Consider the following 24,818-nt stretch of genomic DNA (forward strand, 5'->3'; position numbering starts at 1 on the left):
ATGAGAGCTTGGGTGTTGATAACAAATGGATTATGACATTCACATCAGAATATCTTTAGAGACTGACTGCCTGCTCTGCAGATGCATTGCTTGATTTGATGTTCATTCCACGTTAGATGGGATCCATAAGGCCGGTGCAGTGATTGTTTGTCAGATAGCGATGCTGGAATCGTGGAGCTCGAGCAGCACCACTGTGTGTCACGGCCGAGAAGCCGCATTGCACACAAGCCCCTGATAGGAGACAGATGGCCGTCTGTATGAGTGCCACTGGCCATGACTCATGACCGGGCAGCATGGAACATGACAAAACGCCCTGAATGAAACAATCTCCTTCCAGCTTCAGATTTCTTGCCAAGTCAGGGTTGCCATGGCAATCTTGCAGATCTCACAAATGTGAAGAATGACAGTTATGTCGGCAGCGTAGGCCTAGTTTATCCCCACTACGGGGAAAAGGTGAAATGCTGTTTGAGTTGAACGTACAGTACATTTGAACGTGTCTAGAAGATGACTTGCTGGCCAGTGAGTGAATTGTCGGCGGTGACCGGAACTGTGCGATACATATTCCCGATCAGATCTGCTGCTGATCTCATAAAAACGAGTGCGTCAAATGAACAGATTGCTTTAGTTCGCAGTGCGACTGCTACAACGTCCACCGCTGCTTGTGATTCACGGCAGACTGCAGCGAGACCATTTGAGGTACGGTGCTAAACTCGAAAAAGTGACTCCTGTTCCTGCCACGTGGTACACGCCTCTGCGATACCACAACAGTCTGTATGAAACCCCACAAGAAATCCATTTTTACTTTGGTAAACAGCACCAAATGTAGGTGATGCAAGCTTCGCATTTTCTCAGATTACGCATTATTAAATATCGACTTTTGTGTTACAGTCAGTCCCCGGATTACGAACGAGTTCCGTTCCTAAGTCTGTCTTTAAGTCGAATTTGTACATAAGTCGGAACACTTAGGTATGGTTCGTATCTAACGTCAGTTAGTCAAATGTTTCTCTAAGTATATAGTACATAAACCTTTTTCTGATCATTTTATTATTTCCACTTTAGTTTCATTCATGATTGTTTCCTTTTCTTTGATACATCACTATTACTTTCATCACATTTATGCTTTCATACAATGGTTATTAGGGTAAAAACAAAAAAATTAAAGCCAAATTCAGTAACACATGTGACACTGTTAACAGCAACGTGGTCCTACTGGAAAGAAGGAAGTCTTTGTCCTACCTCAGGCTCATGCGCCCCACCCACGATCTGACGAACCGCTGTAGACACGCAATGTTTTGATGCACGTCGCAAAGTAGTGCAGTTTAATATTACGAACCATAGTATGTAACTCAAATTTTTTTTAATAGGCTTTACTGGGGTTTGTTTGTAACTATGGGTTGTACGTAAGTCGGACGTTCATAACCCGGGACTGCCCGTAGTTTTAATTATTACACGATGTAAAGAGATACTGATTAGTCAGGGCAGCACACGAATATTGTTTTGCATTGAAGGCTACACAGAAAGCTACCAGGCATGCTCCATCTAAGACTGCGTCTGTAGTCCACATACATAGCCTTTGCTCAAGGCTGACTCTTCCGTTAGAATCATGTGGTCACCCTTCTATGCCAATGCACAAAGTGCCCATGCGTGGACTCCCTCTAGGCCTGGGAAGTATGCTCCCAGGAATACCGCGACCATCAGCGTAAGAGATCTGCAATGCTGTTTTGGTAATGTGATCGCTCGACACGCAAAGGGAAGGAAATAGGACCGCTGGTCCAGCAGTAAACAAGGTATCTCTTCCCTGGCCCAGCTCTCGCTGTTTCATTAATGCTTTCCCAACAAGCACGTCCGTCACTGCTATCTGTTATTTATTAAGCAGTATTAGAGTTCGCGAGACACTTAGGGACAGCAGAGTTTGAACTCTGTGAGGCCTGCTCACCATTGGCTTACGGGAGTGTAAGGTTGCTCTGAGTGGCGGCGATGGGGGTGGTGCTGGTACTGGCACACACTGAAGGTCAGGGGAAGTATCAGTAACAGGAAGCACAGGGCTGCCAGGCACAGAGTAGGTTACCACGGTAATGAATGGCCGTGCTGAGCGACACCTGGCGGGTTGTAAAGATAGCCCTGAAGGAAAACACCCCCACAAATGCACACACGCACGCACACATACACACATACACACACACACACACACACACACACACACACACACACACTGTTTCTTCTCCAGTATGTCCCATATGCTCCACCTGGTGCCTGCCTGCATAGAGGACAATAACAACAGAAGGACAGAGGTACAGTGTGTGGGCACAACGGCTTGCTCTACACTCTGCTGGGTCACATTAAGAAGCACACAAAGATCCTGAGAGTCATTCATTCATCTGTCCACCCACCCCCCCCCCCCCGTTCATTCTTTCACTCATTCATTGGATTTCCAAGGGTTACAGCCATACTCATCCCTCACATGAGCACAAATGTGTCTTCAAACTATATATATTCCCCAGTCTCATCAGTCCTTGTCCCCTTTACTTAACCTGATTTACTTCAAGCATGAGGTATAGAACGGATGATCAAATTTCCCATCCCTGCGGTGGTTGAAATGGAGTCTATATGGAGGTTACATGCTTGGCTGTTTGATTACTGTTGTGATATAAATTTATGAGCTTATTTGCTGTAGAGACACAATATGTTTAGGGAGAAATGCTGCCCGTCTGCTTGCAGTATAATGCAAGAAGGAAGGAGAGGTGTGCGTCACGTGAAAAGGCAGGAACCTCAGGTTGTTGTTGTGGCACTAACTTTGGTTGTGGCCCAAGTCAAGGAGATGCGGTGTGGTATCCTTGTGACTGCCGTGCCTGAAGGGGGCCATTGAAGTCAGTGGGAGAGCACTGTAGTGACATCAGTACCATGCCCTTTGGTGCCTGGTCTGATGTTAGGCCACAAAGGGAAAAGCAGGCAAGCAGTCCTAAACTGTCCGGATTGCGTCGAAGTGGCGGGTTGAAGGTGACATTTTCCCGCGGTTTGTTCCTTACTTCTCTCCCACCCAGCCAGACTGTGTGTGAAAGTTCAGACTGCGAGATGAAAGCGCACTCCAAAAGCAGGGGACAGGAGACTGGCCATGTCACGTGTCGAGAGAGACAGCAGGCTGACATGGTCTGGCAAGAGAACAGAAACAAGGCGCCTTTTCCTTTTGGTCCTAGAAGACATGTTGATCCCATAAGTACATGAACTAACTACAGCTCAATCAATGGGTTTTAGCAGCTCAATAAATACCCAAGTACTTATAGTTTCTTAAAGGGTATTTGTAAGGGAGGCATTTTAATATCTCCGCAGATCAATATTCTTTTTTTTTTTTTTTTTTTTTTGCAAAAGAAACACCCCAGCTGTTAAATAAATTAAATTCCTTTGGCTTTTTAAAGACAGAATAGTTGTTACCTAGCGGGGGCGCGGTGACGCAGTGGGCTGGACCGAGTCCTGCTCTCCGGTGGGTCTGGGGTTCAAGTCCCGCTTGGGCTGCCTTGTGATGGACTGGCGTCCCATCCTGGGTGTGTCCCCTCCCCCTCCGGCCTTATGCCCTGTGTTGCCGGGTAGGCTCCGGTTTCCCGCAACCCTGTATGGGACAAGCGGTTTAGAAAATGTGTGTGTGTGTGTGTGTGTGTGTAGTTGTTACCTAATAACCACTGTACATAGTGTAACCTGTACTCAACAATGGCTAGACTCTCCAGCATGTTCTGCATTCAACTTTGGTGCAGCAGGTAGGGTAGCGATTATAACCATCACCTTGCATCTGAAAGCAACCAGCCTCACCTCCTGCTCCTATACTCTTGAGCAAAGTACGAACCCACAAATGCTCCAGTAAGATTTTCCCAGCTGTATGTCTGGTGAAATGAGAAATAGATTAAAATTCTAAGTCACTTTGGAAAAAAAACTACTTTTCTATGAAACATGCTTACCAGGTCTACCTTGGGGTATTTTACAACAATTAGCAATTGTATTCTGCACTGATTCATGGGCTCACATGTCGGAATCTCCGGTCTGTGGCTACGGCTGAGATTGATGGTCCTTCGCACACGCAACACCCTGAGCAACTCGGGCACCGGACCCATTTCATAGCTTCTTTTGAAAAAGCCAACCAGTGCTGGGAGGCTGGCAGGAAAAGGTCTTCCTACAGGAAAATACATGCGAGTCCAGCTGACTGAGTCACAAATCCCAGCACCAGGGTGCCGCACATGGTACTTGGCTCTCTCTCCCTTTCAGGTCACCACACTGTTGTGTTAGAGCATTATGTTGCTGCATAGATAACGAAAAACATTTAAAGCAACTTATCCATTTATTTACTTTGTACTTGCGCTTTGAGTCAGTCATCTTGCTCAAGGGTACTAGAGCATGGATCCGACGTGGATTCGGATCCTCAGGTCACAAGTGTGTGTACCGAACATTACATCGTATCTTTGAAAAATAAAAACTATTATGAAAAACATCATTGAGTGTTAAGGTTTATTTAAATTTCATTTACTACCACCTGATGCTGTGTCCTACACCATTCAGAAATGAACCAACACAGAGAAAGATTATAATATTTTTTAAGATTACTTCAGTATTAAATTACTTAATTTATATTTTTTCTTCCAATTATAATGGTATTAAATGGCATTAAAGTGCAAAAACTGAAAGAACAAGGGCTTTTGTAATTTTTTAATTTAATTAAGGATTTGTTTTAGGGGGTATGGTGGCGCAGCAGGTTTGGCCTGTGTCTGCTCTCTGGTGGGTTTTGGGTTTGAGTCCCAATTGGGGTGCCCTGTGGTGGACTGGCATCCTGTTCTGGGTGTGTCCCCTCCCCCTACACCCCTGCACCCCTGCACCCCTATGCCCTGTGTTACCAGGTTAGGCTCCAGCTTGCTGTGACCCTGCTCAGGACAAGCAGTTTTTGCCCCAATTGTTTCATCAGGACCCCATGTGTTCCTAACCACACACATGTTTTCAGAACCGCTTGTCCCATATGGGGTCACGGGGAACCAGAGCCTACCCAGCAACACAGGGCATAAGGCCAGAGAGGGAAGGGGACACACCCAGGACAGGACACCAGTCCGCCGCAAGGCACCCCAAGCAGGACTCGAACCCCAGACCCACCGGAGAACACGACTGTGATCCAACCCACTGCGCCACCACACCCCCTTGTGTTCCTAACCATTGTACCACAATATAATACTAAATATGATGAAAATATGACACTGTTATTATAACATCTAGAATACATGGTATGCATGACTTTTGCCATTGGATCCAGTTGGTTTTCATAAAACCAGCTTTAATGGTATCAAGCCGTTCTGAAATTATTGACCCGTTGATTAAGCCAATCCAGTTTTTCTGTGGGGAGCACATTGCATCAGCGCACCTGATCTGGTCAGATGTTGATAATAATTATTCTACAAATAATCAAATCATTTAATGATTTATAAAGCATTTATTGTCCTTCAGCACTTTCCATAAGGAAACTTAATAATGAATAATTTCTGTGTTACTATTTTCCTTTAAATTCCATCTATACATCATTTTCGTCTGTGTTACCATGTGATTAAGGCCTAATGTCAGTATTGTTAAGTAAGTAACTGTACTTTCTAATTTTCAAAAGTTACTGTAACCTTTGACTAACGGAATTTCTATAATGCCAGATATCGCGCCAATTTTATTCCACTGCTTTTATTCCAGATACAGGGCACACATCTTTATTGTATTCTGAAACTGATAATACATGTACTACTTACTTTAAAAAGAAAAACAGATTTAGCCAAGGTTTAGCACTAAGTGGTGTGGGCAGGAGGGGCATGGTGGTGCAGTGGGTTCAGCTGGTACTTGCTGTGTAAGGGGTCTGGGGTTCGAGCCCTGCTTGGGGTGCTTTGTGACAGACTGGCATCTTCTCCTGGGTGTGTCCCTCCCTCTTTGGCCTTGTGCCCTGTATTGTTATGTAAGGCTGTGACCCCCCTTGGACAAGCAGTTGTTGGCAATGAAGGATCTGTACTGACATTTGCTAATTGCTGGGGATGGAGGCTGATTTAGCCACTGCATATTTTATTCATGTGAATCACAAAGGTCTCACTCTCCATTAGACTTTACATTAGGAAGAAAGGCTGGGATTTTCCATTTAGCCTGGCCTTCTCAAAATTTTCTGTGCCAGCCAGACTTTGGCACAGTCACACAACATTTAAAAACTTCCCCATGTTGGGAAATGATTGACAGTATGGGTTCGTGCACAGCCACTGGCAGTGCTTCTGCTAGGGGTGTTCCTCTAGTCTCACTCTGAGTTTTTGGAAATGTTTCTGGGAACGTTTCTGAAGGCATCCAGTATTATCTGTCACCACCCGTCTTAGTTTATCTGCCAGTTAAAATATGTATTTAGCTGATGCTTTTCTCCAAATCAACTTACAGTGTTAAGGTTACAGCTGTTTACCCATTTATACAGCTGGGTGATTTTATTGGGACAATTTATGGTAAGTGCCTTACTCAAGGGTGCTACAGCCAGAGGGGGCATAAAACCTATGACCCTTCGATCCAAAGGGAGTACCTCTAACCACTACACTACCTGCTGCCAGCCACATACTTGACTAATGATGGCTCTTGATATGAAGAAGGATATTTACATTCACATTTTTTCTTAGCAGATGCTTTTCTCCAAAGTGACTTCCAATGAACTCTATGTAGTGTTATCAGCCCACACACCTTATTCACCAAGGTGACTTACACTGCTAGATACACTACTTACAATGGGTCATTCATCCATACATCAATAGAACACACTCTCTCTGTCACTCACACATATCATTTACATTTACATTTATTCATTTAGCAGACACTTTTGTCCAAAGCGACATACATCTCAGCAAACGTACAATTTATGCATTACATCGAGAGTTAGAGACATAGCCGCAGACATGAAAGTCTCAAGCAATCACAAGTAAAATTGGTGAGAGGCGGGGAAACTGAGGCACATGTACCTTGCGCCCCCCATTCTATTCCTGAAATTATGTGTTATTTAATTCTGTGAAAGTCCTGACTTACCATTATACAATATAACTGCAATCAGGGCACATGCCTAATGGTATGAACACATCAATAAGCTGAAATCTCACAGGGGCATCTCCACTGTACTTAAGTGAGAGTTTACCATAGTTTCACTTAAGGGGTTCCTGCAACTTTCTTTCATTTAACATGCCTGTGGTACCGGTGAATCATATTGCTTGTACCGATGCCCACCTTACCAAACTTTCCACACGCTGTTTAACGTGCAAGGACATATGTTCACATTCAGCAAGTGCCTGGTTCCATTAGCTTGTGGAAAAACCCTGCAGTGTGGCTATTTATGTGTGTATGTAGCAGAAACGTGTACGCCTCACTGGGCATTCACTGTGGGCCTTTACAACCCAACCAGCTAATATCCTTCCATCCCTGGAAATTCCTTCTCTGTAGATGTGAGAATTTCATTCATTCACTGAGCAGAGATGTCAAATGAATCGGGTATTTCTTCCATGGATTCATATCTCATCTTCCATTTGAGCAGGGTTTTTCACCCCTGTCTGTTGCAGTGGTACCTTGGGCTACAGTCAGTCCTTGCTCTGTGAAAGCCTTTTGTTCTGCTCTTGATAGACCTTTCAGTTCTACCATTCTACTAAGTGATTAAGTGATGATGTTGAAGGGGGTGCGGTGGCGCAGTGGCGCAGTGGGTTGGACCAGGTCCTACTCTCCGGTGGGTCTCGGGTCCAAGTCCCACTTGGGGTGCCTTGCAACAGGCTGGCGTCCTGTCCTGGGTGTCCCCTCCTCCTCCAGCCTTACGCCCTGAGTTGCCGGGTTAAGCTCCCGCTCCCCGCTACCCTGTATGGGACAAGCGGTTCAGACAGTGTGTGTGATGATGTTTGTAGTATAAAGAAGAACTTGGGGGCTTGGCTATTGTCTCTGTTTTGCCCATAAATTGAGTTGTTAAATGAGAACGTTGGTCCAGCCACGCTCCTCTCTGTTGCCCCTCCAGGATGCCTCCATTGCCCACCGATTCCACTTGATGAGGGAGAAGCACCCAGAGAAGTTCAACAGCAGGTAAGGAGGGAAAGGAAGATGCAAATATTAGAGAAGAAGAAAATAGTAGATGGTAGAAGATGAGGCAATAAGACTGGACGAAGGTTGAAGGTACTTCCATGAAAGACTTCACTTCCTCTTGCGATGATGTGTTTTGCAAACTCCTCCCTACTGCCCGCCTAAGTATTAGCTGATGTTCTGCTGGCCTTGTCTGTCCAACACAGTTATGTCCGTACCAAAAAATGCCTTAACTCAACATTACACTGGCATGTGGTTCAGCTTGGCAGCATTGAAAAAACAAGAGCATAGCTGTCAATGGCCCCACCTCACCACTAGTTAATGCCAAGCTCAGGTTTTTTCACCTTGTTGTCCTCATCATTCATGACAAAATAGACCAATCCAAGGAATGGCTAAACTGTAAACTTTGCTTGCTCACAAAACCATACAAATGATTTATATCAGCTATGGAGTGTAACTTGAGGCAGAAAAGGGACCGAGAACCAAAATCAATGGACAGCTTATACAGGAATTAGAGGCACTACCATTACACTGACACTTAATACGACTTCGGTTTGGGTTTCAAGCAATTGCTTGACCTGCTCAAAGATTGCTTGACTTTCCAAAATTCCAGAAGTGCTGCGAGTCCTACTTAAAAAGCCAGTATTGCATTATTAGTATCAGATGAAATAATGGCAGTGGTTCGTATTGTTTCTGACAATGCCTTCCTGCTTCACTGTTACACCTTCCATGTAAGATGTGTTGATGTGCTAAATTAACGTTGGCAGCGTCACACCAGCACAATGCGGGTCAAGAAAAAGGAAGGGAGAAATTATGTTGTAGCAAGATATCCATGAATAAAACATCTTAATTAGGCGTTACATAACAAGTCTCCCGTCATGCCACATCTCTTGGAATGGGCATGCGCATTATTAAAGGTGCATGTTCAAAAGTACGTCTCATCCCATTTTATTTCATTGCTGCAAAATTTGATAGGTTTGATGAAAGAGCCACCTGTGACCTTTCAGGATGTCTGTAAGTGCTTGAGCAGAGAAAATCAAAGTACTTTAGTGCATTTTTTCTGTCCTCCATTTCTGTTCTTAGATGAGACCCCGGTGCCCCCTTTCTGGTCGCCGTATTCTGTTCCAGTGCTTCTCAAACGTGGTCACTGTGGTCCTCTCTGTGTTCTCGTTCTCGAGTGCAGCAACAGTGTTAATCAATTGAAATTCTGTGACCAGATACCACCCTTCACATTGTGGTTACATGCAGCTGAAAACAACATATCCTTTAAGAAGTGTAATGTGCTCTCCTGACAAGATGTAACATGTTTTGTTAACCGTAGTTCATTTGGAAACCTGAAGCAACAGTGCAAATTCCTCAACTTTAAATACAACAGTCTTGAACATTTAATTATTTTTAGGTGTTCTGAAGTGATACAAAGCCTAAAGGGAAGATAATAATAACTCTTCATTGTTACATGTAGCAAAATATTATTAATCTGATTAGCAAAAAATAATTTTTATAATTATTTAAATTTCTAAATAGTATTTCGAAATAAACTTTTCTGAAAAAAATCCAAAAGGGTCAAAATTATCCACAAGATAATCATAAACCTTTTGATATCAGTCATATCTCATCTATTAGTAATTTGTCTAGAAGAAAACCAGGATACACAATATTGTCTTAAGCTTGGTTGTATGAAACACTAGTCTCTACGGTAGGGAACGGCTACAGCACAGTTGTGAGTTGCTGTTCATGCTTTACATGCTGCCTCTACTGTGTTTGATGTTAGTGCCAAATATGTTAAATATATCTGCTAATTAGTGTTATATAAATGTTTTTCTTCTGGGAACATGGCAGGTTTGAGGGGTACGAGTTCACGGAAACATCAGAAACCAGAAATCTCTTCATAAGAAAGCTGGCTTATATATCTGTGTCTTTAATTATTTTTAATTAGCTGTATTTAGCAGCTCCCTAATGGCACAGGAGATACACAATATGACCATAGAGTGGTAGGTCCAAATATCACAAAATGTTCTGAAAATCTAGCTTTCTGAATTGATAAGGTGCATGGTTAAGGAATGTGCACGTCACTCTGGGGGAAAAGCACTCACTAAACATCTAAATACTAATATAATTTCTCTCTGAAATTTTTTTTTTATATATCTTGGACAATTCGGAAGCCAGAAGTCAAGGAAACAGAACAGAATGAGACAGACAGCCAGATAAAAGACACGAATTCTCCAGAGGATGTCTACCCATTTCCACCCATCCATTTTCAGTACGTGCACAGTCATCCAGTCAGGGCCACAGTGTTAGGAAGCTTGCATGAGACACACAAAGGTGGAGAACACGCAGGACGAGAGACGCCACCATCAAAGCATGTGCACTCTCTCCTTTTACTGAGGGACCAGAAATAGGAGTGTGTGGGAGGATGTGGACAACGTTAGAAGAGCGTAGGTGGGTGTAAGGGAGTGTAATAGGGTATATGAGAGTACAGGAGAGCACAGGAGGATGTGGGAGAGATGAGGAACATGTAGGTGGGTGTAGGGAAATCTAGATGAATGGTTGAGTGGCAGAAGGCCAAGAGACATGAGGAAGGTTTTCCCAGGAGAGTGAACTTCAAAAGTCCATGCCTATGGGTTTGCGCCTCCCCCCCAGGGGTATTGTATCCCCCTGGAGGGCCCCCCATACAGACAGGGGTGGTCCAGGAAGGACAGGTGGAATGACAGTGGGGAGATGTGAGATGTTTTCACACCTCCTTCACTAAAGCCTCATCTGCACATGAGAGTCCCAGTAGGTGCACGTGGGAACCCAGTAGCTCAGCTGCTAATGACTACTACGCAGTATAACAATGGCTGAGGTGTAAAGTGGCCTGTCTTCAGTTCTTGCTCCTGGGGGTGGAAGTTATAGATTACGGGGGTTAATTGTTTTGCCAAATGGGGAAGCTTTCTTTGTTCCACTACAAAGGAGCAGATACCATGAAAATTGCATATTTTACTTTTAGCTAACAATGCTTCACCCAGTAGCGTCACGGAGGCCGGGAGCAGAAACGCTTCACCCAGAAGGACAAAAAGCCACACAAAACCCATATCAGAGTCAATGTCCTTTAGACAAATACAGATACTGGATAAGTACGCAAGCACCTGAACCAAGAGCTGACGTTAAAATGATCGAAATACCATTCATAATAAAACATGAGCGGCTGGCAACATGTCAGTATTCAATGATGTCCTTTGGTCGTTGCTAGTTCTGAGGTTCAGTTTAGCTGTTGACTCACAACAGTAATGCTGAATTATAATGGGATGAGCATGACTCCCTTCTTATGCAACATTTTATACGCTCACTAAACAGCTTTATTGTATGACCCACAATAGAGAGATGCTCTAAGCTCGGGTTGTTTGCTTTATTCTCAGCAATTCTACAGCATCCCTAGAGGCTGTGTGAAGGGCCTGTCTGGAACACAGCAACCATGCATGCTCACGGTTTCTCTGTCTCCTCGGCACTCGCAAAGGACTTGATCCGTTTGATGAGAACCTTCCCACGTTGCACACTTCCTCTTTTTAATGTGTGAGTGACAGAGAGAGTGTGCTCCACTGATGTACGGATGAGTGACGCAGCGAAAGTACTGTATCTAGCAGTGTAAGTCACCTTGGTGAATAAGGTGCGTGGGCTTATAACACTACAGAGTTCACTGGAAGTCACTTTGGAGAAAAGTGTCTGCTAAATAAATAAATAAATGTAAATGTAGTGTTATGACTCAAAAGTGTATCTTTCGAAGAATACAGTTTTTTGAGAACAGAAATTTACTGTATTTCCCCTTATGTTTCGAAGGCCTTCAGTATGAGGACTATGTCTAAATAAGAAATGCTGGTAATTCTGGCTTTCTCCACATTTGAGAATGGATGAGGTCCACAAAATAGGCTTACTCATGCTGAAACCTTGCCGGAGTCTTGAAATAAAAGCATCTCAAGGCTAAAGTTTCAGACGGACACTTGGATATTGAACTCCCAGCCATAAAAATACAGACCAATAGACCTTCCATCACTGATAGCAGAAGAAGACAGGCGAATGAAAGTCACAAATGAGTTTCATTAGTCCCTTGACATTTGCACAGACATGCAAATTTAATTTTATTATTAGAGGACATGAGTGTAGCGTTGTTTTGCAAGAGAAAGATCTTAGCAGTTTTAAATTTACATTTACATTAATAAAAGTGCATTTCACCAACAGAAGGAGAGATACAAATAGAGACTTGCCTCTCTCAAAGTGCAGTCACTTAGTCCAATGTCACACTTTTTGTCTGCACACATTAGACAAGTAGCTGCATAAGCAATGAGTAGGGAGTGCAGTTTTTGTTTATTATTTAAACAGACAATGTAGTATGCATTTTGGAAGCAGACAGGAGTTCAGGAGAGATGTGGGTAGAAAGGAGATGAGTTTTGAGATCTTTCTTGAATGTTAGAGGAATTCAGTAGTTCTGAGTGAGAGAGGGAGTTCATTCCACCATACTGGATCTGCAACTGAGAACCTCTGGACTTTTGATTTTGGGCTTCTTGTGTATGGGTCCACCAAGCAGCCAAAGGCAGAGAAGCATATCAGTCTGGGTAGGACATAGCGAGTGATCAGTTGCTGTAGATATTGCAGAGGAGATCCATTGATGATCTTGTGCCCTGTAACCAGAATGTTGAACAAGCAGTTCTGGAGTGATTTTGTTCTGAACTTGGAATGAGCTTGGAACAAATTGGAATTTTCCTCCATAATGATTTTTTTTTTTTTTTTACACAGTTTTTAAATATTTGATCTATTTCGAGGGAATATTTAGAACCAGATAGCAGGGGATAAATATGCTCCAGTGATCACTGTTGCTTTTTTAAAGTACACTGAGAAAAATATAGGAGAACAGCAGCAGTACTTTCCTTTCCTCCGTCAGAGTTTTGTAAATAGCTGATTAAACATTAACCATACTGCTAACAAGCTCTGTTTGTACTTTAAACATGTTTTAAGCATGTTGTCATGTGACTGTCAACAGATATGACATGATCACATCTCCAGAGCCTCTAGGTTCTATCCCAGTGTCCAGGAAGACTAATATTTGAGGTAAATCAGTTCTGTTCAGTAACAATCTCGGAGGGCCAATCCAGGAGGTTTTTTGCTTCAACCAGGTGATGAACAAAGATTTTTATTAATTAGGAAATGAATTAGGAAAACACACCAGTGTTCTTTAACTCTTTCCCACAAGCTTTGGATGTGTGTGCCCTACTCTTACACTAAAGTCTGTAATTCTTCCAACGCACTGATACTATCTGAAATTTCTTTATTTGTACCATGTAATATATTTAAGTAATGCTGTCATGAGCCAGTTGGTGCAAAATATTAATAATTGCTCAGCAAATAAAGTCTTTTAAAGCGACGTGACAGATCAGGCTGTTGCATACACAAATGCTGAGTGTAAATGTTGACACATTCTCTTTGTTGTGGAGTTCACCCAAGGTCTTGCACCTAGCCATTGGTACAGGGTGGTTGAGCTTCCCAGAAGGATATCAAAAGGTAAGAGTAGAAAAAGGGAAGTTCCACAATCTGCATGCTATAAACAACTGATACCTAATCAAAAGGATTTGAACTTACATTTATTTATTTAGCTGATGCTTTTCTCCAAAGTGCCTTACAATGTTAAGGTTACAACTATTTATACAGCTAGGTAATTTTACTGGAGCAATTTAGGGTAAGTACCTTGCTCAAGGCTACTACAGCCAGAAGCAGGAATAAATGCTGCAACCTTTGGATCTAAAGGCAGTAGCACCAACCACTATCCTACAAGCTGTCCATGTTGTCTCTGAACTTCCCTTTTCCTCCCTGGTCCTCCAAGGTCATCGACCTCCAGATGTTAATAGACCAACACTTGTAACTGTAAACCAAGCCAAGTGACTTATTATCCAACTGATGACTTTAATAAAACAATTCTAAGCTAAGGCTGAACAAAACTCAATGTATTATATTACTGATATAAACTGTTTTTTGTCAAAAATAATCTTATTTCCATTTCTGCCTGGCAGATAAATTACTGTTCTTAAGGATATTTGCACATAGCATTTTTACCCCTTAATCTATTTTAAGAAGCAATTTGAAGTTGGCTTACTGTATATGGCTGAAATATATACATGTTTCCAGACTGCCCTGAAACCTTTGATTAAGGTTATTTTTGGCTTCAGAGAGTGTTCTGTTGTTTTATGTGGAGACCAGCGTGATGGATGCTTTTGCAGATTATTCCTGCTGTGTTGATAACTTGTGACTCCATCCCAGAGCGCAGCACAGATCGCGCTACTGTTAGTGGGGCCTACCTTTCATGTGAGCTGTCACACACACCACAATGAATTGATCTTGTTGATTTTTTTGTGATTCAGGGAATGAATATTTATGAGATACAAGGCTTGACAAGATGTTTTATAGAGTGGTTGCACTGTAGCCATGGGCAACCGTGTTTGTAATAGATGGTATCATTAAGACTCAAACACACAGAGGACAGGAATAGCCAATAACATCCTGCTATGTTAATGGTTTTCTTCTTTTTTCTGCTTTCCTCTTTTTGTTAGATGCTTTAATATTTTAAAGGAATGTGGGTAGTTAGGAGAAAGTGAGACAATGGCATAGTTCACCTGAGACAGATGAATGTGGACGGATAACGTAGTTACCCAGATGTAAAATGTTGTGCTGATATAGAAAATAAGCTTCATGCAAACACATTACTTGCCATTAATTCAAAGACATATACACACAAAATTACTGCAGGTCATTAGGGATCAGTCACTAATCAAAGGCAAGTTGGCTGGTGTAAAGTTCACAGCAACAAGCATCCATATACTGGTTTGGTTGGGTTTACTCCGTCAACCACCTATATTTCAGCAGGAGCTGCAGGACCTTGTCAAGGTCAGTGAACAAAGATATCAGTATTCAATGAGGTTGGGTTGCCAGGATTGTAACTGGATAGCCACCCTACATGGACCCCACCCTTCCCACATACCTGCCCTATATCTATCTATAGGTGAAAAGTGCTGTGTCAGAAAGTGAGTTTCTATTAAACCAAGGACAAGATGACCAGTTAAGGAACAAATTCTGAATGGGGGCAACTATGCAAAACTGAGACTTTTGGGGCTTTGAATTTATGGTGATAAATCTTTGATTCGCATTGTTTCCTTGCCAGAGTCGATCGCACTCATGAAGCTTGGGTTTATGCATTCTAATTTGGCTTTTAAAAAAGGTGTACAGATGGTTTTTCGCCTGATATTCAAAAAAAAATGCATAAACAGCATTTGCTTGGTATTTAAGACTGTCTCCCACAGCAACGCTATTTCACCCTTAAATGCTGCCAACTCATTTTACATTGTGGATCTTAGGTTTAGAATCACACATGGGCTGATTCCCACTCAGTTTCTCTGCTGGACACTTTTCAGTTTGATGAAGGGTTTATCAGCTCTGTGCATAGTTATGTAACCGGTTCACGGAAAACCCTCAGGCCCCAGTTGCATTCATCTTAAGGAGACATTTTTTTCATCTTTCTCACCTCTTTTTGTTTGCAGAATGAAGAACAAGCTGTGGTACTTTGAGTTTGGAACCACAGAGACCATTTCGGCAACATGCAAGAAGCTCAACGAGAGCCTGGAGGTGGAGGTATGGTTTATTTCACTGCCATGGATGGAGAGCCTTTCATCACAAAAAGAGAACAGTTTGTTAGAAACCCCTTAGAAATGAACCTCCTGTATGTCATCTGTTTGTAATATGAAAGGCTCTGGGCAAGCATTTCAAAACTTTAAATAAGGTGGAAGTAGAAATATGAAATGCTATTACCTTTTTAATGGAATTTCTGCTTGCTGTAGTACAGCATAACACTGAATAGCATATTGGAGCCTGGAGGCAACTGGGTGTTTTTCGTAAAGATGAAAGACAACGAACGTCACAGCGGAGCCCAAGGAACCCATTAGGGTGAAGCTATTCATAGGTTCTTGCAAAGCTGTAAATAACCAGCCTCTAAGTGATTTTACCTAATCACACAGCAACACGGTGTTGATGCAGCATCGCAACACATGGGAGATGTTCTGCTCCCCACTGGAACCTTACTATGTGCTCTACCGAGACTACGCTTGTCAGAATGCAGCTCATGCTAATGTGAAAATGTTGTCAGCTTTGCAATATAACAAATTCACAATGTAATTCCCCTGCTTAACTCGCTCATTGGAATGGATACAAAACGCACAGCAAATGTGACATGAATCCTTACAAACGACTGCCAGAACTTAGTCCCAAGCTTAGCCAGCCGCCTAAAGCAGCTGTGTTCGAACTTGTCACAAACGCTCAGGAGAGTGAAATTCCGAAGAGGTTATTGATTCTTCCTCTTACTGTATTTTTCTCTCACCTCTTCTGCTTATAGTGCATTAAGTGTGCATACCACATGTAGCAAGGAAAATAGATTTGGAATTAAGCACAGCACCCTTGCATTTATTCAGTTAGCTGACACTTTTCTCCAAAGCAACTTGCAGTGTTAAGGTTACAATTATTTCTATGAATTACTTATGCAGCTGGTTAATTTTATTGGCGCGATTTAGGGTAAGTACCTCACTCAAGGGTAGTAGAGCTAGAGGTGGGGATTGAACCAGTGGATCCAAAGGCAGTAGCTCTAACCTCTACGCTACCAGCTGCCCACTAATCATGTACATTGTATGATATAATTTCATGTACTTAGGTGAGAGCTCACTATAAACTAATCAAAGAAGCAGATATATAAAGCAGAGTATTTTTTCCAGTCACATAGAAAGAGAGTTCCCAGTAAGACCTGAACCTCTAACCTTTGGATCTAAAGGCAGTAGCTTTAACCACCGCACTACCAACTTTATAACTCTGGCTCCTATAAAGGTGTAAAGAATTATCTAAATGAGCTGGAATGTGGTGTTTGCATTTCCTCACTTTATCTGTTGATACCTTTAGGTATCTTCTGGATGAACTCCTTCCTCAAGGGCACGAAACCAGCACCCTTGCTCAATGTTGCATGGTTGGGTCTTGCCCTGAAGTTGCTCTTTTTGAATCCTTTTCCTTTCCTCTTTTTCTTTCGTCCTAACTCTCAGTGCGATGGCACCGTCCTGGACCTCAGCAGCACCTCCCTCGAGGGTATTGCTGTTCTCAACATTCCCAGCATGCACGGTGGCTCTAACCTGTGGGGGGAGACTAAGAAGAGGCGGAACTACAACCGAATGAGCAAAAAAGTGCCCGAGCGAGCGCCAGCCAACACCGTCACTGATGCCAAGGAACTGAAGTTCTGTGTTCAGGGTAAAATCATTGATGGAAGTGACTCTTAACGCTGTCCTTAGTCAGTTAGAAACCCCAGTACTGAGAGGGGAAGTCAAGTCACTCAAACGAAGGAAACAATTTTGTTCGGCTGAGCGCGCTGGTGCTCAAACCCGTGCACACCCCAGCCCACCACACTATTTGCCATTGTTTCTCACCACAGGGTTGTTACATCAATAGCCCTTCAGTGTCATTATGGCACATTTTGCTGACACATTTGTCATAAATGTAGCAGAACTGTACTCAGAATTTTCATCATGTGCCAGTTTTAATGGGTCCACGAATGTTCAAGCTGCACGCAGAATCTGGAACGCGTTCTATTGAAATCTACGCAAAAAATAGAAGCAGGATGAAAGCTGTTCTCTGCCCAGTGCTGGGTTTGCCACGGGTCCCGTGTATAAGCACGGATGTGACTCAGATGCCGTGAAAGATTAGTTTGCAGGCATTAATAATCCAAGGGCCTGTCAGTTGCTCATTGTCTACAGGGAATATGTGGCTTAATGTTACTGTGTGTATGATACCGATTTCTTTCTTTTTACCTTGTACTTGCTGAGGATAATTGTGATTGAATATGACGATGTACCAAGCTTCACATCTTACGAGAGAGAAGGAATCACTCCCAGATTTTCACAGATTTATAGCATGAAGGTTTCAGGTTTGAATATCATTAGGGTTCAAACCCTTGAACAAATGATGCTGACTTGCCACTGTAAAAAAACTGAATGGTTAAACAGACAATGATAAGATGAGTGGCTCCAAGTTTAATATGAGTGCTGAGGTGGTTCAAGTGGAGTAATGTCAGCCTCTGGCAACATGTCCCGAGCGGAAAGTTAATTTATAACAGCCATGTCACTGCCCTGGTGTTCGGCATTAACTACTGTACTCTAAATGTCAGTGTGCTTGCAGGACTGCTCTCCAAGGTCGGTGCCGAACAGCTGTTTCAGGTGACCGTGAATTAACCGTAAACACTGCTGATGCCAGCGAATGGCATCGCTTTACTATAGTCCGTGCACAGAAGCAACCCGCACCGGTGGGGTATCGGGCAACGGGGAGTGCAGAAGTAGCAGCTGGCGAAATCAAAGATTAAACTCCCTGCAGAGTGTCCATATAAACAATCTTTCCCACTTATCCTTTAACGGCCAAGTGCCTTTTTCTGGTATCTGGCAGCGGTGTATGTGGCTGTGCAAGGACACACGATGAAGCGATGATGAGGGACTGAAGGGTCAGAGGAAGCACTATAGCGCCTTGTTCGAAGGCACTGCAATTGTCTCATGGACACAAGAACTTGTATTTCCGTTTATTCATACAGCACCACTTTTCTCCTAAGCAACACACAACCCATAATAAACAAAAGGTAGGCAGTTCGTCGGTAAAGAGTAAGATTTTTTTCTTCCTGCACAGATAATGTAGTGAAAGTTTATGGAACAGACAGAATAAATATTAAATGAGGTAGGAATCTTCTTGCTTTCCATTAGCTTCCTTTATCTGCCTGATTCACTGTACCCCCCCACCCCACCCTACCCTACCCCCCCCACTCTCTCTCTCTTGCTCTCGCTCTCTCTCTCTCTCTCTCTCTCTCTCTCTCTCTCTCTCTCTCCCATTTTCCACTTCTTCCTCTGCCAACCCTTCCTCCTTCCCTTTGCTCTTCACTCGATGGCCTAAGCTGAGGCTGGATCCAGTTTCCATGGAGACCTCTCCTTTCTGCTGAAAAAAGAGAGCCTGAGAGAGAGAGAGATGGGGGGGGGGGGCACATTGCCAGTTATGTGACTCATAACTGTAATTTTTAACTGCCCTCCAGGCAAAAAACAGCACTGCACAAAATATCGTGCTTTAATGCCTAGTTAGTTCACTGCAACATTTCACAGAACAGTATCATGTGCTGGGCTGTCAATGGCTTCCGGTCAGCTCTTGAGAACAGTACTGACACCGCAATGCTGCCTTCTGCCAACACACTGCCAATAAGGGAGAAAAATATTAACAAAAAAAGTTTTAAAACGTTTGGGGGTGTTTCAGAACCCATCCCACCCCCTCAAAAGCTCTTATAATGATCCCTTCTTTCACTTTTCATGACTTCATTCCTCCCATGACTTGTGCTCACTTTTATATTTGATTTTAGTACCAAAAAAAACAAATTATTTATAAACTTTTAAAATATTATTATTAGTAGTAGTAGTAGTTGTTGTTATTATTATTATTATTATCATTATTATTATTATTATTATTATTATTATTATTATAAGAGCACTAGGTGAAACACTTCAACATACATTAATTAAATGACAGCAAAAGGTTACAGTATGGGGCATGGTGGCACAGTGGGTTGGACCAGGTCTTGCTCTCCAGTGGGTCTTTGGGTTTGAGTCCCGCTTGGGGTGCCTTGTGACGGACTGGTATCCTGTCCTGGGTGTGTCCCCTCCCCCTCCAGCCTTTTGCCCTGTGTTGCCAGGTTAGGCTCCTCCCCGTGACCCTGTATGGGACAAGTGGTTCAGACGGTGTGTGTGTGTGTGTGTGTGTGTGTGTGTGTGTGTGTGTGTGTGTGTGTGTGTGTGTGTGGGTTACAGTATTTCACAGGTTGTGGTCTAAGAGGTTCCAAAATGGTTTGGAAATGATAGTCACTTTCCTTTGAATTGCTATCTAAATGAATCGTAATAATTATTAATCATATGGTAGGTAAGCTCTCTGTGTGATGAATAATACCAAGACAGATGTGGGTGGAAAAAAAGAGCAGAGTTTGCAGGATGGAGAGTGATGAGGTATAGACTGGGTGTCAGAGCACAGGGTGGAGTTTGAGTGGCTTTTGAGGTCCTCAAGCAAGTCGTGGTCTGGAGCTAAGTTGAAGGTCATGTGGAATTGTGGTCAAGGTCGAAGTCCAGGGTCAAATCCGTGGTTAAGTAAAGAGCATGGTATCAAGCCTAATTTCAGTCCGAATCACAGTCGTGAGTCCCAGCCAAGGTTGGGCATGTGATGAAGTCCGAAGTCATCGATGAGGAAGAAGCGCCAAGTCTCTAAGACTCCACAATTGTCTTGTGATTGTGTGGTGTCTTTTATTGCTCCTTCCTTGGTGGTTTCAGGCACGGTGGGTGGATCCTTCAGGTTCAGCTGTCTGGGGTGTGACACTGAAAGTGGGCTGAGGTCAGGTGGGCTTGAAAGGAAGACGGCCCACTCAAATGACATATTGTCTGCACAAAATAATTTTGAGTCATCAGGTTGTATTTTTGTCCCTTGTTTCAGTGATATTAATGTTGAGAGATACTGCTCTCCCAATGTTTTTCTAACTGCTTCTTACATCTGATACCATCAGACTTATCAAGTCATGGCTCATATTGGTCTTAATAGAAATATTCTGGTTCCTCAGAAACAGTGTGTTTCTTTCTTCAGAAGACTCTTCTCTGAAGTTGCCTGGACTTTTTCCTTCCGAGCTGCAGCTGAAGTCCTATGTGTCACTGTTGACATTGCTGAACATCTCAGCAGCCCTGAGGCCATCAGGGAATTCCAACTCCAGAGGCGTTTGCCCCAGAAAAACAGATTAGCTGAGCTTTTAAGACAGGTCAGGATATCTTTTAAGGAATTAGTGTGTGTGTGTGTGTGTGTGTGTGTGGTTCAGTCGGCACTTCCCTGTAGATGAGTACAATGGTGTAAAACCAGCTACAGTTTGCGCATACAAGTGAATGATGATGTGTTTGTCTTTATTCTTCAGTTTTTAATTATTTAAAAAGTATTAGTGCATTTGTGTGTGACAGAGGGGGGAAGAACGTGCGTAAAAGTAGGCGAAATGGTGAGGGGATGTATGTTTTATTAAATTAGCTCCTTTTCTCTAATCCCATTTGCAAACACATCGGATAGAAGTGCATCTCTGGTTTCAGTTAAAAGGAAAGTGGGAGTAAAAGGTATGGCAAATTAAAAAAAAAAATTTTTTCTCTTACAGATTATATTGCTGTTTAGCAATCTCACACCAGTCCAGAGTCTTAGCCTTCAAGCAGTTCCATGTCCAGCTGAGCTCTCAAACTGAAGATGACAGATACATGGACGGCGTTAGTGACAGTAGCTGTGAATTAGTCAGCGGTGCCATGAGCAGCACCGTACAGAGAGGCTGCGGCAACTGAACTGGGCAGTGAAAATCCAGCGTTATCCGTCCATGAATGACCCTGATGCGAGCCATGGAGCAGATGCTCATTGATTAATTAATTTTTAATTTTCAAGTGCAAGTGAATTGCGATTATTGATAATTATTAACCTGATCTCTGGCATTCTCATCCAATCCATTTTTTACGTGGTTCTAGAGATATTGTGGGGGTGCAGAGAATGCCCCTGGCTTAAATTGTTTGTACCCTGGGTAAGCTATATACACACACACACACACACACAGAGATATGAATATATATATATATGACCTGTAAACACTGTGGAATTGAGTTGAAAGAAAACTGTCTCTCACTCCTATTTCTATTCTGTCTGAGTTGGCTTTACTTCAAGCTAAAAGCTGCATGCAGAAACTTCCACAGCTTTCACTGCAACAGGTTTTGGAAAAGAGAACGGTGAATAAAATAAAAATTAAAAATCTATGTACGGGGAGCCGTATGTATCTTAGCTCGAATGTTCGTAACACGAGGAGCCGGTGCGCTGCGTCGCTGTGCAATAAACTGCCGTCTTACAGTAGAAACCTGAAGCTGTGACCCTGCAGCAGAAGGCGTTTCCACCGAGCTGTCATACTTCTCAGCTGTGTGTCCCGTGGGGCGTGTTATAAATACACCGCTTTCCCCAAGGAGAGGAGCTCTTTCGGAGATGAGCCGCGTGCGCAGCGGACGGGAGAAAAGTGTCCCATCACTCCAGAGGTGCTCTCAAGCGTTGTCTTGCATCTAGCACCGTTTCCGTTTCGAAGTGATGTGGTTCTGTCTGGAAAGCAGGGTGTGATTAAAAAAAAACTTAACAGCTTCTTCGCTTTCCGTCTCAGCCGCACGTTCGCGAACAGCTCGCATTTTATTTTGTCTAAGGGAAGGACAAACGGGCGCATAAGAAGCCCTGAGTAGGTGTTTTAAGTATAGGTGCGTGTCCCCATCCTGCTACTCTATTGTCAGCAGAGCTGCCTCCACACTTCTCCGCGGATGCTCTATCCGCTGGCCGCTTGCACTTGAGCCTGAGGGCAGAAAAACACTTGCTGAAAGTGTGTGTGTGTGTGTGTGTGCGTGCGTGCGTGCGTGCGTGCGTGCGTGCGTGCGTGCGTGCGTGCGTGCGTGCAGCCAGGGACATGTGACTGCCGTGTAAAATTTTACATTCCTGTTTCCCCCACATCCCCCTCAGAAATTACATCTATTCTCAGACCATCCTGTCAGGATGACAGCAATACTGGGGGTGGATAGGAAGTTAAAATTAAAATAAAAACAGCTCTCTTACTGTAGGAACCCAAGGCCTGAAATATGAATTAGTGTTTGACCTGCCTGATCAGCTCATACAAACTGTGGACATCTTTTTTGGGTGGTGGACCTCTTGGACAACAGTATCCGATCACCCCTTTGGACTGTTTCAGTCCTTGTCCTTTATTTATGTGGACCTATCCACAGTTTCTGTCTGTTGCCCTTTTGGTCTATCATTATCGCAATCAATCAATCAATCAATCGATCAATCAATCAATCACAAAGCTGTGTAAAAGTAAATTTAACTTAATTTGCATTTGCAGTGTCTCTGAGATGTTGTACGTGGAGGCTGTGTTGCTGTAGTGCAGTTACAAAGTGAGAATGTGAAATTAGGCATTGTGTTATTTTCTGTAAATTTTTCAAATTAACCGAGTAGCTAAAGTAACAGAACTGAAAGTGCGACTGTAACTTTTACACTCACCGAGCTCGCAAAGACGGCAATTTCCCAACAGCAGGTTGCCGATTCGAAGGTACTTTGCCCTGCATTGCTCCAGTAAAAATACCACACTTCATTAACAGGTAAATTTAGGTTAAATATAGTGGTGGCCAACAAATGTTCACAATAATAATCTCGAGATCATTCAGGTTTAGGTGCCATAATTTGTTGCTGTTCCTCCTGTGATTTCCAACCCCCCCCCTCCCATGTACGAGCCGAGTTCATCCGGTGGCCCCCTGCACAAGGAAAGCCTTCAATGAGCTGCATGCTTTGATGGGACAGTTGAAAAGCTCTTCAGTATAAAGCCCTCCAGCCTTCTGCTGGTGATGCACCCCCTCCCCCCTCCCCCACACATGGTAAAAACCAGACAGGCAGGCAGGTCTTTATGAAATTTCAATTTGACAGCCTTTATAGCGTGGCAATGTCTGGCTTTAATCTCCACCACCCCGCGTTTGTTTTGATCCCTGAGCACTTTCGTTATATTAGTGTGTCCACTCCCCCCCGCCCCAACCCGCTCTCAATTCAGCTCAGTTCAGTTCAGTTCTTTACTGGCAAGTCAAAGTTACTTTTCGTATATTGCCAAAGGTACTGTATATTCCCTGAGGTGGGGGGTCAGTACTTATTACTTTCTTACATTGATTTGTTGCACAGGCCAAGCAGTACTGCAGAATAAGTCCGAGAATTTACCTTTCAAGACCTTGCCTAAATGTGTGGGACAACTTATTATATATTCAACAGCGCTAGGTATAAACTCCAGCCTTGTCGCACCCCATTGCCTCCAGCGTTTATTTCCTCTGTGTGTCTCATTGGGTTCTATGTTGTACCCACTACGTCACGTTTAGTAAGGTTGTTGAAATGTTCCTTTCTTCAGAAAGTAATAACTTTTCTGGATATCAATGAAAGCATTCAAAAATGTCTTTTTTTTTTTTTCCTTAATTTGACTGACTTTTTCATATTTAATATGTAAATATGGTCCTAAGTGTGGCAGTTTGGAAAACAGAAGTGTACTTTTGCTCAAGACATTGTGATACATTTACATTCATCCATTTAGCTGACGCTTTTCTGCAAAGTGACTTACAGCGTTGGGTTACTTACACTTATTTTCCCCTTTATACAGTTGGGTACTTTTACTGGAGCATTTTAGGGTAAGTACCTTAGTCGAGGGTACTACAGCTGGAGGTGGGATTCAGACCTGGAAGCTTTAGGGTCCAAAGGCAGCAGCTGTAACCACTACACTCCCAGCAGCCCCGTTTATAATTCTTATGTTTCAGATACTATAAACACTTTAACAATCATCTCAGTGCGGAAGAAGGTCCGTCTTTTTTTCTCGATACCAGATTGTTTGTCTCCCTCTCATTCTCATATACACTCTCCATGAGTCGCCCTTTTTGCGCTCTCTCTCCCTCTCTCTTTCTCTCTCTCTTTCCTCCCTCTGGCCACACGTTCACAGGGGGCAGGTCGCGACAGCAGCAGGTTTACCGCGCTGGCTACTCAGCAGTTCCTCGCTCGCCCACCCCTGTGGAGTACCAAAAGCGTTGTGGAAATATTATGTAACAGACCCTTCGCAGGCTATTAATAGT

The 24,818-nt window shown here is 43.2% G+C and overlaps 1 protein-coding gene across 1 annotated transcript in view; it reads left to right on the forward strand.

The window, feature by feature from the left end:
- dgkg (diacylglycerol kinase, gamma) overlaps positions 1-24,818 on the forward strand; it is a 75,966-nt gene that overhangs the window by 46,369 nt on the left and 4,779 nt on the right. Inside the window, exons 22-24 of the mRNA XM_018739226.2 lie at positions 8,015-8,079; positions 15,633-15,723; positions 17,172-17,373. Of these exons, the coding sequence (XP_018594742.2) occupies positions 8,015-8,079; positions 15,633-15,723; positions 17,172-17,373 (358 nt within the window). The remainder of the gene's footprint in view (positions 1-8,014; positions 8,080-15,632; positions 15,724-17,171; positions 17,374-24,818) is intronic.

Source organism: Scleropages formosus, chromosome 1, assembly GCF_900964775.1.
Source record: "Scleropages formosus chromosome 1, fSclFor1.1, whole genome shotgun sequence".
Taxonomy (NCBI): Eukaryota; Metazoa; Chordata; class Actinopteri; order Osteoglossiformes; family Osteoglossidae; genus Scleropages; species Scleropages formosus.